At 36.4% G+C, this 13,533-nt stretch overlaps 4 protein-coding genes across 4 annotated transcripts; 1 reads left to right on the forward strand and 3 right to left on the reverse strand.

Annotated features, from left to right (window-relative positions):
* Positions 1-94: 94 nt before the first annotated feature.
* LOC113402219 (3'-5' RNA helicase YTHDC2-like) lies at positions 95-7,857 on the reverse strand. Its single transcript, XM_026642407.2, has 12 exons — positions 7,496-7,857; positions 7,031-7,257; positions 6,331-6,432; positions 6,105-6,251; positions 5,730-5,877; positions 5,384-5,531; positions 4,946-5,121; positions 4,602-4,714; positions 4,379-4,520; positions 1,585-3,872; positions 1,293-1,420; positions 95-969 (listed from the first exon to the last, which is right to left on the reverse strand). Exons 1-12 carry the CDS (start codon positions 7,707-7,709, stop codon positions 717-719), a joined length of 4,086 nt encoding a protein of 1,361 aa, XP_026498192.2. The 5' UTR covers positions 7,710-7,857; the 3' UTR covers positions 95-716.
* Positions 7,858-8,254: 397 nt separating this feature from the next.
* On the forward strand, positions 8,255-9,790 carry LOC113402224 (RNA-binding protein NOB1). Its single transcript, XM_026642416.2, has one exon. The coding sequence runs from the start codon at positions 8,420-8,422 to the stop codon at positions 9,713-9,715; it is 1,296 nt and encodes a 431-aa protein (XP_026498201.2). The 5' UTR covers positions 8,255-8,419; the 3' UTR covers positions 9,716-9,790.
* Positions 9,723-11,708, reverse strand: LOC113402228 (FAM172 family protein homolog CG10038). The gene is made up of 5 exons (XM_026642419.2): positions 11,489-11,708; positions 10,934-11,234; positions 10,394-10,745; positions 10,162-10,246; positions 9,723-9,987 (listed from the first exon to the last, which is right to left on the reverse strand). The coding sequence occupies exons 1-5, from the start codon at positions 11,640-11,642 to the stop codon at positions 9,896-9,898; spliced, it is 984 nt and encodes a 327-aa protein (XP_026498204.2). The 5' UTR covers positions 11,643-11,708; the 3' UTR covers positions 9,723-9,895.
* Positions 11,709-12,172: 464 nt separating this feature from the next.
* Positions 12,173-13,505, reverse strand: LOC113402229 (syntaxin-18). Its single transcript, XM_026642420.2, has 2 exons — positions 12,633-13,505; positions 12,173-12,510 (listed from the first exon to the last, which is right to left on the reverse strand). The coding sequence occupies exons 1-2, from the start codon at positions 13,422-13,424 to the stop codon at positions 12,322-12,324; spliced, it is 981 nt and encodes a 326-aa protein (XP_026498205.1). The 5' UTR covers positions 13,425-13,505; the 3' UTR covers positions 12,173-12,321.
* Positions 13,506-13,533: the final 28 nt, after the last annotated feature.

Below are 13,533 nucleotides of genomic sequence, written 5' to 3' on the forward strand. Positions count from 1 at the left end.
TATACATATATATATATATATATATATATATATATATATATATATATATATATACGACGTAAATTATAATGCTTTTCAATTAATATTAAATGTTACTATTAAATTCACAAGAAACAAGTTGTTAATAAAAATAATTATTAACTTTATCACAAAATTAATCGTTACTTATTCTTATTAAAAGTAATAGCTTCATTGCTACGAGCACCTTAACGAATATTTTCTATAATCTTCAACGTTGTTTTTAATTAGTGCGGCTAGTGCAGTTAGTGCGGCAAGAGCGCATGTCACCTAGCGGCTGGTCCATTTACTTAACCGATTCATATTGATATAAACAAACAACCATTAGTTATATTTACTAAGCTATAACTAGCATAACGAAGCTTAGTTCTTTAAACATTCATAGACAAATAGTTTATCAGGTCGTGCGACCTTGCGTTGTACACAAGTAATAGAGGTGTATAGATTTTAGAAATCGATGAGTGACGACGATTCTTTTTTTAAAATATTTAATATACAATAAAATGTGTCTGAGTGAATACTTAATAAATCAGGACATTCTTAAAAGTTACATAATATATAATGACGCGACCGTCACCGCGCGACATCAAATCTCAGTCCTTTTCAAGCTCATGCCGAACCTAACCGTTTTGCGTTGCTTTTTAGTTTAAAAGCGAATACTAGAGGCCGTCTTCGGGTCTCCCGTATCGTTTACGCCACTATAGGTCACCGGAGTGCTTCTGAATGGGTCTCGGCTGGTGAGGATGGCCGTGCTGGGCGTGCTGGGCGTGCTGCGAGTGCTGCCCATGTGTGTGCTGTGTGTGCTGCGAGTGTTGCGAGTGCTGCGCGTGCGGGTGTCTCCTCCGAGACGTGAGTGCTGCGAGCATCGCCCGCCCCGCTGCGCCGCACAACTCCGTGCCATCTCGCGCGCCCGCCACGCGGCTGCCGCCCGTCAGAGAATTCGCTATGTGTCTAAAGACGGACATCGATTACTCGCAGGGTCTAATAGTTTTAGGCTTCAGACGAGCTCGTCTTGGTTCATTCCAACGACTCATCAGTAATTTTAAGACTAAATAGCAATTCCCTTTTTATTACAAACATCCGAAAAAATTACTTATGGCCTTTTTGATTTGAAGTAAGTACGGCTTTGTAGTAACAGAGATGAGGGACATAACATCTTGGTCGGTATAAGGAAGAGGTGAAATTTCATAAAGCGATGGTTACAGGCAGAGATGATCCCTTACCGTCCGGCGTTCTGCTTTCCTATTATATTAATTTAGGGTGCCAGTACTGACCGTAGCATGTGGTACGGAGCGTGCTGCCCGCTGAGCCAGTCCAGCGCGCCGGAGTCCATGAGCGCGGCCGCTCCCACGAACTTGGAGGCGCTGGCCACTGAGAACAGCACCACCACGCGGTGACCCTCCTGGGGACGGAACAGAATCAGTGTGACCCGCCTGGGACAAAGTTAGTTCTAATGAATTTAGAATGAAGAGCGTCGCTAAGGTTGCCGTCGTCGTCGAGATGTCGTCTTCAAACGATAAGATAAAATATTCAAAAATAATAAAGCAAAACAATATGCATATATACCTGCTGGGCCTTCTGCAGTTTCTTGGCGGTGTTCTGCGAGAAGGCGAAGCTGCCGCTGGCCTGCGCCGCCTCCACGGCGTGCACGTCGTCCGCCTTGGCCACGAAGTAGCGCACGCTGCCGTCGCTGGCCTCCGCGTACTTCTCGATGTTCGCCAGCAGCAGCTTCCCGTTGGGGGACATGGGGCTCTTCGGCCCGCTGTAGGACTGAGGCGAGAACCCTTGCGGCATGCCGTCGTTCCTCCATCCCGGCCTTTGACCGTTCCTGTACCCGTAACTATTCTGGTAGTAGTTGTTTCCGTAGTCGTTTTGACCGTACTGTGGATAGTATTTGTTCTCGTGCCGGTACTGTTCTTCGTCTACGCGCATTCGCCAATTGGGAGAATCTAACGTCAAAGGCTTGGGCCTCTGTCCGATGCCGCTCGGTTGAATCAGTCCTATGTTTTTCTCTTCGGCGCCGATGACGTGCACCACTGTACTTAAAATTTGTTCATCTAACGGACTCATAGGTTTGGCGGGGTTCGACATGCGACGGAGCACTAGAGCGCTAAGCTTTTGCCTCAAATAGTAAACACTGATGGCGTCGGACGCGTCGGCCGTGAACGCCATCCAGTCATCGAGCGTCAACACTGCCGTGTCCGGAGACGAGTTGTTTTCGTCTGCTTCACTATCCGAATCACTCGATAGACCTGGAGGGTTTGCTCTCTGGGTAAACGCCCCGCTCTTGAGTCTTAGTGGCCCTCCGAATAGAGCAACTGTTAGTGGAGTTATTAAAGTATTGCAACGAATGAAACAAAAGCGACCAACACGCGATATTTCCTCAAAAACAACCCAATCAGTCGGCAGATTTTGGACCGACTTTTGCGACCCTGTGACTCCACCTCCGCGGTGTAAGGTAGAACTTGGATGGAAGGCGACCTTTACTTCTTTAGAAGTCCTCAACGTACTCGAGTCCCTGTCTACTCTTGCTATAGAGGGGTAGAGACCACTCACAAGGACGGCTTTAACAACGTGCCACTTTTCAGAATTAATATTCACATCTTTAATGTCACCGGAGCCTCTGGCTTTGACGAGGCACAAAGCCCTAAGTTGGGCCAATAATTGAGATCGGAAGCCCACAATCATTTCCATAGTCGCACCGCAAATTAAATACTTAGCGCAGAAAGCCTTCTCCGTGCCATTGGCTCTGGCGGCCTGCCAGGCTTGGAATGCCCTGAGCAACGCCATATGGTCAGAGTAGCAGTCAGCGGCAAATTCTTTTCTGGCTAATCCGCCCTTTTTCCTGTTTTCGGGATTCATCGATATCTGGAACGGTTCCTTGTTGGCTAAGCTACATACGATTGTCAAGATCGGGTCGAGGCATTTCATGACACACGCGTAGAGCAGCATTTTGCCCAGCTTTGGTTCGACTGTGAGATCTAGCAAATGTTGACCAATTTCCGTTAAATCTTCCATAGAGGTTAATGCTCCGATCGTTTTCAGTAAAGTGACTGCATTGCGGACGGCCAAAAATGAGGGTGGTTCTAGAGCTTTCGCTAAGAAATCGGCTATCGGCGTGTTGCCCGGGGCTAATAGTTTAGTGTGAAGGCACAGTTCTTGTAGAGGAACTCGCAGTATTTCTGGTACGGAATTGAGAGGTAGAGTTTTGAATCTCCGCTTGGAACACATGTGGAAGCAGTGGCCGGGTTTGGTCCTGCCGGCGCGGCCCGCTCTCTGCTGGCAACAGGCCCTCGAGGTCCACACACATTGCAACGAGCAGACACCACCATTTGACTCATAATACTTTTCCTTTACCTTGCAGGAGTCTATGACGTAAACGACATCGTCGATCGTTATGGACGTCTCCGCAATGTTGGTCGAAATAATAATCTTCCTCGCATTTGGTAAAGGATTGAACACCTTCTTTTGGTCCAACGTTTGCATATTACTATGCAATGTGAAAATCTGGTACTTCATAACGTTCATTTCTGTACAGCTTTGAATCAAGTCCCTTAGGGCCACGATGTCGTCGTACCCCGGCAGGAATATTAGAATACTCCCCTTGGGCATGTTCATGTGTATGTGCCTGACCAGCGCGAGCATCAGATCGTGATCGATCAGCTCCTCCGAGAAGGCGTGGTTGTAAACGTCCAGCAGGAAGTCATCGGCCGAGGTATCCTCTTCCTGGCCATTCTTAGCCTCCTCCGAACGGTCGAAAGTCGCCAGCAGCTTGGCGCACTCTGTGTGGCCGTTTTCGACCGCGTGATCGTACGGCGTCTTCCCGCTCTTGTCCTTCAGTGTCGGATCGGCGCCTGATGGAGATCAGAAAATTTGAATTAATAGAGTATCTATTGGAGGAGATGCCTAAGATTACAAGCTCTTTTGAATTATTTTTAAATTTATATCAAGTGGCAAGTAACCCACTATTATTCATCATTAAATATTAAAGAATTATATAAAATTATATTTTTAAATGTTCGCATACCAGAAGCTACTAAACAAAATTAAACGATAATTTTAATCTACAGGGGGCTATTTGATGGACAGAATAGACGATAAAAAAATATAAAGAAATTAAATTAATGTGATTATAGGATTTTCAAATTTTATGGCAGTATTTTTTTGTAACTTCATTCCACTGTTGACCACAATCCTAAATAAATTTAAAATAAAAGACCCCACATAGCATGGCAGCGCAAATTAAAAGTCGATGCAACTAATCCAGATTCGAAAATGGAAAATGATCTCAAAATGGGCTAAGCCGAACTCGAGCTCTATATGCTATATGCTAAGGCGGCCGCAGCGCCGACGCGGGTACCGATGCGCAGCAGCTGCTCGGCCACGTCGCGCAGGCCGCGCAGCGCCGCGCCCGCCAGCGCCGAGCGGCCGCAGCGCGAGTGCGCCAGCGACGCCGGCACGCCCTCCGACATGAACATGTACAGCAGCTGGCTGAACGAGTCCTGCGGGCACGCGGGCGCACGGGTTAGCTGCCGTCGGTCGTTTTAACTGTCGACTCATCGTCGGCTCCTCCGCTGGCTCACCAGGCTGCCCTCGTTGAAACATTCGTCCAGGAATTCGTCCATGTCGGCCTGGAGACCCGGATCGATAGCTTCCTTTTCGTCCTTGCTGATCTCTTCCGGGCTCTGTTTCTGTCCTGAAATCCGAAATTATTCGCTTTTACTTTGTGGTAGTATTTTGTGCAGCAGGCCTATGATCCTATGAGGAACCACCTGTCTTACTACAGACGGAATAGAAGGAAATATCTAGTGAGATAAAATATTGAACAGCTTGTGTCACATAAAGACAAAGTTTTAATTTTCACGATTCACAATATATTAAAATACACAAATAATATATTTAAATTTCAAAAGCTGTCGTTAGTTACCTTCGAGGTGTGACCAGTAACTCTGCCCGCTTTTGAGCTTAGCTTTCAGTTCCCTTTCAACCTGTACCATCTTCTTGGTGGTGTACTTGGTCATCTTCAGGATATCCTCCAGGTAGTAACGTTGGACCTCGTGGAGGCGGCCGGGGATGGTTATCACAGGACAATTGTTGAAATACCTGTTTCCATGGAAAAATATTTTCTTCGTTTCAGATTAGAAGTTAAAAGTGTAATTTGAAATTCTTGTCTGTATAATTTTTATATGGCTAGTAACTAAGTTAACTTTAACTGGAACCTTTTTTTAAACAAAATTTGTACTAGTGTTCTTGTAAGAACATAAAAACTTAGCTTTTCCGATTTATTATTAGGTTTAACTGTAAACTAGAAGTGAGTGTATAAAAGTGCATACTAAATCTGTATTTGCCTTTAACTAGAGAGTACCTGGAAAATATCTGTGTGTCCATGGTGGCGGACATGAGCACCAGCTTGAGGTCTTTGAGTCGTCCGAGCGCGTCCCGCAGAGCCACCAGCAGGAAATCGCTGAACTTGTCGCGCTCGTGCACCTCATCCACCAGCACATGCGTCACACCTGCACATACACACACTGTCACAGTGCACAGGTAGCTGCTATTATTGCAGCACAGACACCCAATAGAGATAATGAAATGAACTGATTAAATACTTAGGCTGATAATAGTATTAACTTTCCTTTATTTCATAGTAATATCAAAAATGATGACAGTAGGGCATTTTCTCACAAAAATGTTTACTGCTCTAATATACTGACCAGTAAGAGCAGTATCACCACCCATGAGCGTCCGTAGCAGTACACCATTGGTACAATATGTAAGTACAGTCCGAGGACTCACACGCGACTCCAACCTTATCTGGTAGCCAATAGACTGACCTATTTTCTCCATTCTCTCATAAGCCACCTGAAGTAAAAGAAGACATCAATTTTATGTTGATGCATATTGTTTCTTTCAGTCGGTGTTTACTTGCCTCACAACAATCTATGTACATTTTATAACAAGTTTTTTTGAGTACTCTGATAACATATTTGTATATGGAGGTCTAAAGTAATACAATCAATATTAATATTAATAATACAAATCAATATTAACTATTTAAAGTATCAGGCTAAATATAAATAGTACTTTACCCTCTCTGCAACTGAAACTGCAGAAATTCTTCTAGGCTGAGTGCAATATATCCTGGCTGGCTGCTTGTGCTCTTGGCAATAGTCTAGCACCAGCTGAGGGAGCTGGGTAGTCTTGCCACATCCTGTTGCACCTGCTACAATTATTACCTGCAATTCAAAATTAAATTTTTTAATATTTTATACAATTAGATGAATTAAATGTTCCAAGCTAATGGAATATACAAACCTGATTATGTAAAATTGCATTCAGTAAATCCTGTCTTTGCTCATACACTGGCAATTTTTCCCTAAATTTCAGTAAATCTGGATTATACGTTGTATTCGGTATCTGAAATATACACAAATATTTATATTTAGAATCAAAATTATTGATTATTTATTTGATTGCACAATTGATTGAAATTAATTTAAAAACTAACGAATTAATTGTAAAACAACACTTAAAAAAATATGATAATTTCTCATTTAAATAAAATTAATTGAAAACTCTTAATTACCTTTTAACAATATATTTTTTTAAGTATAATTATTATATTTTTTATCCATTTCACCATAGTATCTATTACATACTGTGCCATTAACATTTTGTGCAGCCTAAATATATTTTTCATTCACAATTACATTCATCAAACAAAAATTTAAATCACTTAAAGTATTAGATAAGTTCTTTTTTAAAACATACATATCATTGTTATACTAAAAAATAAATTAAAAAAAAAAAAAAATGTATTTTTTTTACTAGTCCTGTGAATGTGATTGCATGCACAGGACTGGAAATGCATTAGCATATACCATTTTGAATTTAAACTATTTTCTTTTAATAAAATAAGTAATAAATAATAATAAAATAAAAAAAGATTATTTTTTTTATCTTATGAATCCTTTCGTACATCTATGGAAAAAAACGTTTTTACTATTTATATTACCTGTGCCACACCATTATTCAATTGCCCCAGTGTTTTGTGAATAAGCTGAGGAGCCCGTTCTTTTTCAGGAGATAAAGACAAATCTTCCTTTTCTTTGGCCGTTATCGGAAATGCATTGAAGACTTCTTTGATAACACAACGCATGTTTGAGTCGAGTATGAGCTTTGCATCATTTTGAATAATAGTTGATCCCACTCGCTTGTATATAGTTAAGTACCGATTCACACCTAAATTTAAACAATATCATTTTTAGTATGTTGCTCAATATTTCAAATACTAAGCAATAGGTTATAAAAGAGAACCATGACTACTGTTATGGAGAAGCTAATTTAATAATAAGAATAAGAATGAAATCAAATTTAAAAACGAATTAATAAAGAATATTATTTAAAAATATAAAGGTAGATGAAAAACGATATTGAAGCAGTTTTATGTTGTACTAAAAAGAAAATAATAAAAATTAACCTTTCCCGCGCGATTTAGACTTCAACCCCAACTTGGCGACAGTCTCGTGAATGAATCCTCGTTCTTGAGCCGACAAAAACGTAGGAAACTGAAGTTCTGTTTCATTTTCGTCGTTTAAAAACTTATCCAACTGTATCTTCAGAGCTATACTTACAGACTCGGCTATTGGAAAATGCTTATTACCTAAATTACGCTTGCCCTTCTTTGAACTCATTTTATTTTATACTAATAAATAGAACAATACGAAATAAACCATTGATGACTAGGTTTTTTAATATATTTTACTTTGTTTACTCCACTATATTGGAGAATAAATAACAAGTGACAAAAATTGGTTATGGTAGCTATTTCAGTTATAAGATGTGTTGCCATTTCGCGAGCATAAGAGCAGAGCCAAAAACTACTGTATACTTTTGGTTATAATGATTATGAAAGAGATCACTCTTAGAAGTATTTACTATTTGCATTATCAAAGACCTACAATCCACAGAGACAAATTCCGCATAAATCGTGACCAAACCCCTTTGACTTTGCTAGAGTCAGATATTATGTATTATTCAGAAATTCTTTGATGCGTTAGCGATCCTTGCTTCTATTGTCCCTAATTTTCGAATTACTTTTATATACTTTGACAAGTTCCATACTATTCTCATAATACGTAGACCATATTCTTATTGTTATACATTACATATCTGGATAAAAATTATCTTTGCCATTTATACTTAAAAAAAAAAACTATCAAATGTCAATGTCAATAATACTAATTTTGTGAGCAAAACGCACGTGGATTGTTTTGTCTTATTCTATTCTAAACAATAAGGAATTATAAAAAATAATAAAATAAATGACTTATTTTATTATGGCTTATTCATAATTATTGCAACTAATTACTATTTTGATTTTTATTTACATAAAGCTACAACGATGTCAAAGAAAGTGAACCATTTGGTTGTGGATACTACTGCTTTTATAAAAGCGGCCAATTTACAAAATATTGCTGAGTCAATATATACAATTCAAGAAGTTATCGATGAAATCACGAACGACAGGCAGCGCAGGAAGCTTGTGGTATTACCATACGACTTAGAGGTTAAAGATGTTTTTACTGAAAACATCAAATTTATCACAGAATTTTCCAAAAAGACTGGTGACTATACCAGTCTCTCAGCGACCGATATCAAAATCATGGCTTTAACCTATCAATTGGAGAAGGAGATTTTAGGTACTAGTCATCTCAAAACTGAACCTACAATGCAAAAGACTGTCAAGGTATCGGGACTCTCTAGTTTTAATTCTAACAATGAAAATAAAACAGAAGCTGAATCCGTAAATACTGCAGACTTAACATCAGATAGTAATCTAAATATCAATATTACAAATAAAGATGATGAGATATCTAAAAATATAGACAAACCGTTTATTACTAAAGTAGGAAATGATGAAACAAATGATGAAAATATTGAAGAAAACACACTAGATGAAGCAATAGCAGAACAAATCAAAAACATGGATTTAAGAGAAGATAATGAAGCTGATGCATGTATCGTAAAAGTATCTGATAATGAAGAAACTGATAGTGAACAAAGTGAAGAAGAATCCGACAGTGATGATGGGGATTGGATTACACCAGCAAATTTAAAAGAGAAGAGAAAGGAAATGGAAGAAGGAGAATTTGAGGATATAAATGTTGAAATTGCTTGCATTACATCAGATTTTGCAATGCAGAATGTTTTGAAACAGATTGGTTTAAATGTAACATCAATTGATGGTAGGATTATTAAGCAACTTAGGACATTTATTTTCCGTTGCACCACTTGCTTTAAAACAACTAGTGTTATGACTAAACTGTTTTGTCCTAAATGTGGTCATTCTACACTAAAAAAAGTGGCAGTCAGTGTGGATGATGAGGGAAATCAGCATATTCATATAAATGGACGGAAGCCTCTTTCAGCCAAAGGCAAAAAATTCAGTTTGCCCACACCTAGAGGTGGACAGCACTTTCAATATCCAATACTTACTGAGGATCAACATATCCAGAAGAGATTTGCAACAAAATTAGCCCGCAATAAAACAAATGCCCTTGATGCTGATTATGTAGCAGGATTTTCACCCTTTGTCATGAAAGATGTTAACTCAAAATCTGCAGTTTTGGGTGTAAGAGCTGACAAGCAAGATGTTAAATATTGGATGAAGCATTACTCAAAGGGAAAGAAAAAATGATAATTAAAAAATGTATAATATATATATTTATCATTACATACTTATTTTATAAGTAGTCTCACTAAGTATAAATATATAATTGGTCTGTTTAGTGTAAAAATGTTGTAAACAGTCCATTTTTGTGCTTAAAATAGCTATTGTAAAGATTATAAGAGCACTCATTGAATTTGTATTGCTGTTTTATTTGTCATTTTGTTCTTTTAATATTTGGTCAAAATATTTAAAAACTGAGTCGATACACTTGGAAGAAGTCATTTCATGTTTTGGGTGACCTGAAATGAAAAAAATAAGTATCATTTATTTATTATAGTTTATAGTTTATTATATTGATAAGTAGTCAGATTTAAATAGTCAACTCTTCTAATAAACTATTGAAATGGTCTTGCCATATTTAAAAACAAAACTATACAATGTCTAAGTACATAATTAAATTTGTTATGGTTTACCTGCCGAGACCCTGCAGATATCAGAACTAGGAGTTTTCATTGGAGTATCCAATGGAGATGAACTTGCTACCCAATTTTGTGAAATCTTTAATAACAAAGAACATATTCAAACAATGCACAATTTTAATTTTACCGAATTGATTAAAAATATAAATATTACAATTATATTTTATTAGGAAAAAAACATAATCACAAATATGCTATTCATAAAAAAAATTATTAAATATTTCACCTTTAATAAATGTTTCGATATTTTAACACCAGAATAACTATGAACAGAATCAGTTAATGCAACAGCCTTCACTCTCTTTTCAAACTGTTTCTTTTGTTTATCAGCCAGAGTAACAGTTAATATCCCTCCATAACTGTGGGCTACAATAACTATTGAAGAGGCTTTTGTTTGTGGAATGTATTCTTCCCATACATATTTGGCATGTTCTTCAGAACTGCCAGTGTGTGGTATCTTTTTGTCTTGTCTGTAGTTGTCGTTTGAATTAAGAACCATAATTCCATAACCTCTAGCTTGTGCCTGTCTTATGTATGGAATTTGCGTACCAGTCTGTATACAATCATTAATTATTAAGCTGTAAGAGGGAGAGACGAATGATATATAAAACTGTCATAATGTAACAAAAGCAATGTATAGATGTAATTTTTTAAACCTCTTAAGTTGATTTTACAAGTTGGCCTTTTAGCTGTATAATATTTGAATTAAGAACTCATATTTAATGTAATATTTATTTAAATATTTAGTTAAGAATAATATACTTACGACCGAGCCCACTGTCCTGCTCTCACAACACCAGATCCATGTATCAGAACCATCAACACATCTTTTTTATCATAGTCCTTTGAAACAAATATAAATGTGCCATCTTCTTCTGTAGTTCCTTTAGGTACTGGAAGTTTTATTAAATTCTCCTGTGTTTCAAGTAAATGGTATACATGCTCAGTTACTGCTGCCCCAAGTACTTCATAATGGGCCTGACATTCTTGATGATCATTACTTATATTAAATTGAAATGATTCATCACCAGGCTCTCCATTATTGTTGACTTTTCTTAACTGGCCATCTAAAATGGTATGTTTTTTTAAAATAAATATTCAATTCAGTTGTTCATTTTTAATAATGACTAGATATTTTCTAAATAAAAAAATATTTAACATACAAGGAATAGTATTATATGTATATATAATCTCGTGCTCTGTAAGATATACATCTATCATTTATTATGCGTTACTTGATGAAAACTACTATTACTCATATTTAAATCCACATACCACGAAAACGGTATAAAAGTAAATGTAATAAGACAAAAGTAATTACCGGTATTAAATGCATATCCCAAGTCCGCTATACTGCTAATAGAAGACATCTTTGTCACTTTAGACAAGCAATATTTTGCAATATTATAAGTCAATTTTCTATTAGACAATACAAGAGACTTATATACTATTGACGAGAGACGTAGTGTATTCATTAATTAGCTCTATTATATATTATGTTATGATACATAAAATACGAATTACTTTTAAGAACCACTATTTACTTTTAAATTATCACCGGTTCAAAACAAAATATTTGATTATGATTTGACTTTGACAAGTGTTATTTTCTTTTTGCTATTATTTTTGAAAAGGCAATGATTCTATTGAGTATTGCCTCATTTCACTTCATGTTATTTAATTTAAATCAAATTTTTATTAACCGTCTGCCATTGTCCGTTATTTTCATGTGTATATAATGTAATTTCAGCGTAACACTGTACTCGATTATTATTTATTGATAAAAAAAATTTTTGTTTGTTTAAGCAATATGATATGATCTTTAACAGTTACATACATTTACGTACATTTCATGTTATGGGTTCAACTTAAATTTAAATTCTTTTACTCGAATTTGTCAGGGAAACTGTCAGTACTTCCAAATTAAAAAAATATTAAGATACGAGAAATAAAGTTGTGATGATAGTTTTATCATGTAAATGTGCAAATGATAAAATAAACACAATTATTTTAAAACAAAAAATAAACATTATTTATTTAAAAGAAGCATAATAATATTCTACCACATTTAAGAAATAAATTTCATTCAGACTTTAGACTATTTTATAGACATACATTACACTTTAAATTACAATATTTAAAAAATATATTTAATTACTCATTGTACCAGTCCAGGAATAGAAGTGTAAATGACATTACAAGTAAAAAGAACAAAATGTAAACTCTTAAACCGGCATTCCTTTGGATAGCTTGCTTTATTTGTTCATTGGCATCTTTCATTGTTTCCGTTGTGCCAACAACTGTGGTTGCTATTCTATCAATATCTTGTTCTTGTTGTAGGACCTAAAATTAATTATTTAAGAATATATTATATTTAAACAATTACTGTTTTAATTAAAAAATTACAATTAGTAATTAAAATAAAATATATTTTTATAAATAAGTACTAGTTTATGTCTACATACCTTTTCAGTAAATATTTCTTGTAATTCTGCAATATGGAGTACTTTACTTTCAATCTGTCTGACTTCTTCTGTCATGCTGTTTAGTTCATTCAGTAGCTGAATGTTCTCGGATTCAAACATCTGGAGTTCCTCAGCGCTAAGTTCCCCTTCATCAGACATGACTGCTATTTCATTTTCTGTTAAGTCCATTTTAGTTTTAGGGCTATCCACTTCCTCTGTTTCACTATTTTCTTTTTCTTCTTTTTCTATGACTTTGGTATTATCTTCTATGAATGGATTTAGTATATTAGACTTTGTCTGTGGCAGTTCCAGTCTTGATAATTTTCGAATATCTAAAGCTTTCTTCACTCTCAGAGCTTTTAATTCACTGTGTATTTTACAAACAGCTTTCAAGTACGAATCTATAAGATCAATTACAACGTCCATATATTCTCGAGTCTGTTGAGCTACTGCAAGCTTACGATTATCATTTCTAAATTCTTTTAAAAGATGTGAACAGGTATTGATTATTCTTTGCGCTCCAGTGTCGATCTGGTCACGTTCAGCTTCGGACATTTCGTCACCAGTTACATTATTATAGAAACTTAAGTACCTCTCTCTGTGCTCCAGCAGAAAGTCTCGAAGTTTTGTTATTTGCGAGGATATATCCTTTGCTGTTGCCATGAAACCCGTTTTTGGTTTACTTTTTAGTATACGTTGTTTGTCATCGCTTGTTGGGCTTTGAATGCCAAAGGCTTTATTACGAGTTCTTACTGTTTTAATACAAGCCTTAAATAGTGGTGTTATATCCATTTTGTTATTTTAAATTAAAATTTTAAAATATCCTAGACGAAACAATTCGTATTTGCAAGTGACGTTGGTTAATACTTGTCAAATTGACAGTAAAGTAAATTGTAAATAC

Source organism: Vanessa tameamea, chromosome 14 (assembly GCF_037043105.1).
Source record: "Vanessa tameamea isolate UH-Manoa-2023 chromosome 14, ilVanTame1 primary haplotype, whole genome shotgun sequence".
Taxonomy (NCBI): Eukaryota; Metazoa; Arthropoda; class Insecta; order Lepidoptera; family Nymphalidae; genus Vanessa; species Vanessa tameamea.

Bases quoted from the DNA above. Each gene is read 5' to 3' on its own strand.
- LOC113402219 (XM_026642407.2), bottom strand. From the start codon at position 7,709: ATGAGTTCAAAGAAGGGCAAGCGTAATTTAGGTAATAAGCATTTTCCA. The intron at 5,122-5,383 runs GTACTCTCTAGT...CCATGGAAACAG, and splicing joins GACACACAGATATTTTCCAG to GTATTTCAACAATTGTCCTG. The intron at 1,421-1,584 runs GTATATATGCAT...TTCCGTCCCCAG, and splicing joins AACTGCAGAAGGCCCAGCAG to GAGGGTCACCGCGTGGTGGT.
- LOC113402224 (XM_026642416.2), top strand. From the start codon at position 8,420: ATGTCAAAGAAAGTGAACCATTTGGTTGTGGATACTACTGCTTTTATA.
- LOC113402228 (XM_026642419.2), bottom strand. From the start codon at position 11,642: ATGAATACACTACGTCTCTCGTCAATAGTATATAAGTCTCTTGTATTG. The intron at 10,746-10,933 runs GTAAGTATATTA...TCCCTCTTACAG, and splicing joins GCAGGACAGTGGGCTCGGTC to CTTAATAATTAATGATTGTA. The intron at 10,247-10,393 runs GTGAAATATTTA...TTGTTATTAAAG, and splicing joins TATCGAAACATTTATTAAAG to ATTTCACAAAATTGGGTAGC.
- LOC113402229 (XM_026642420.2), bottom strand. From the start codon at position 13,424: ATGGATATAACACCACTATTTAAGGCTTGTATTAAAACAGTAAGAACT. The intron at 12,511-12,632 runs GTATGTAGACAT...AATTAATTTTAG, and splicing joins AAGAAATATTTACTGAAAAG to GTCCTACAACAAGAACAAGA.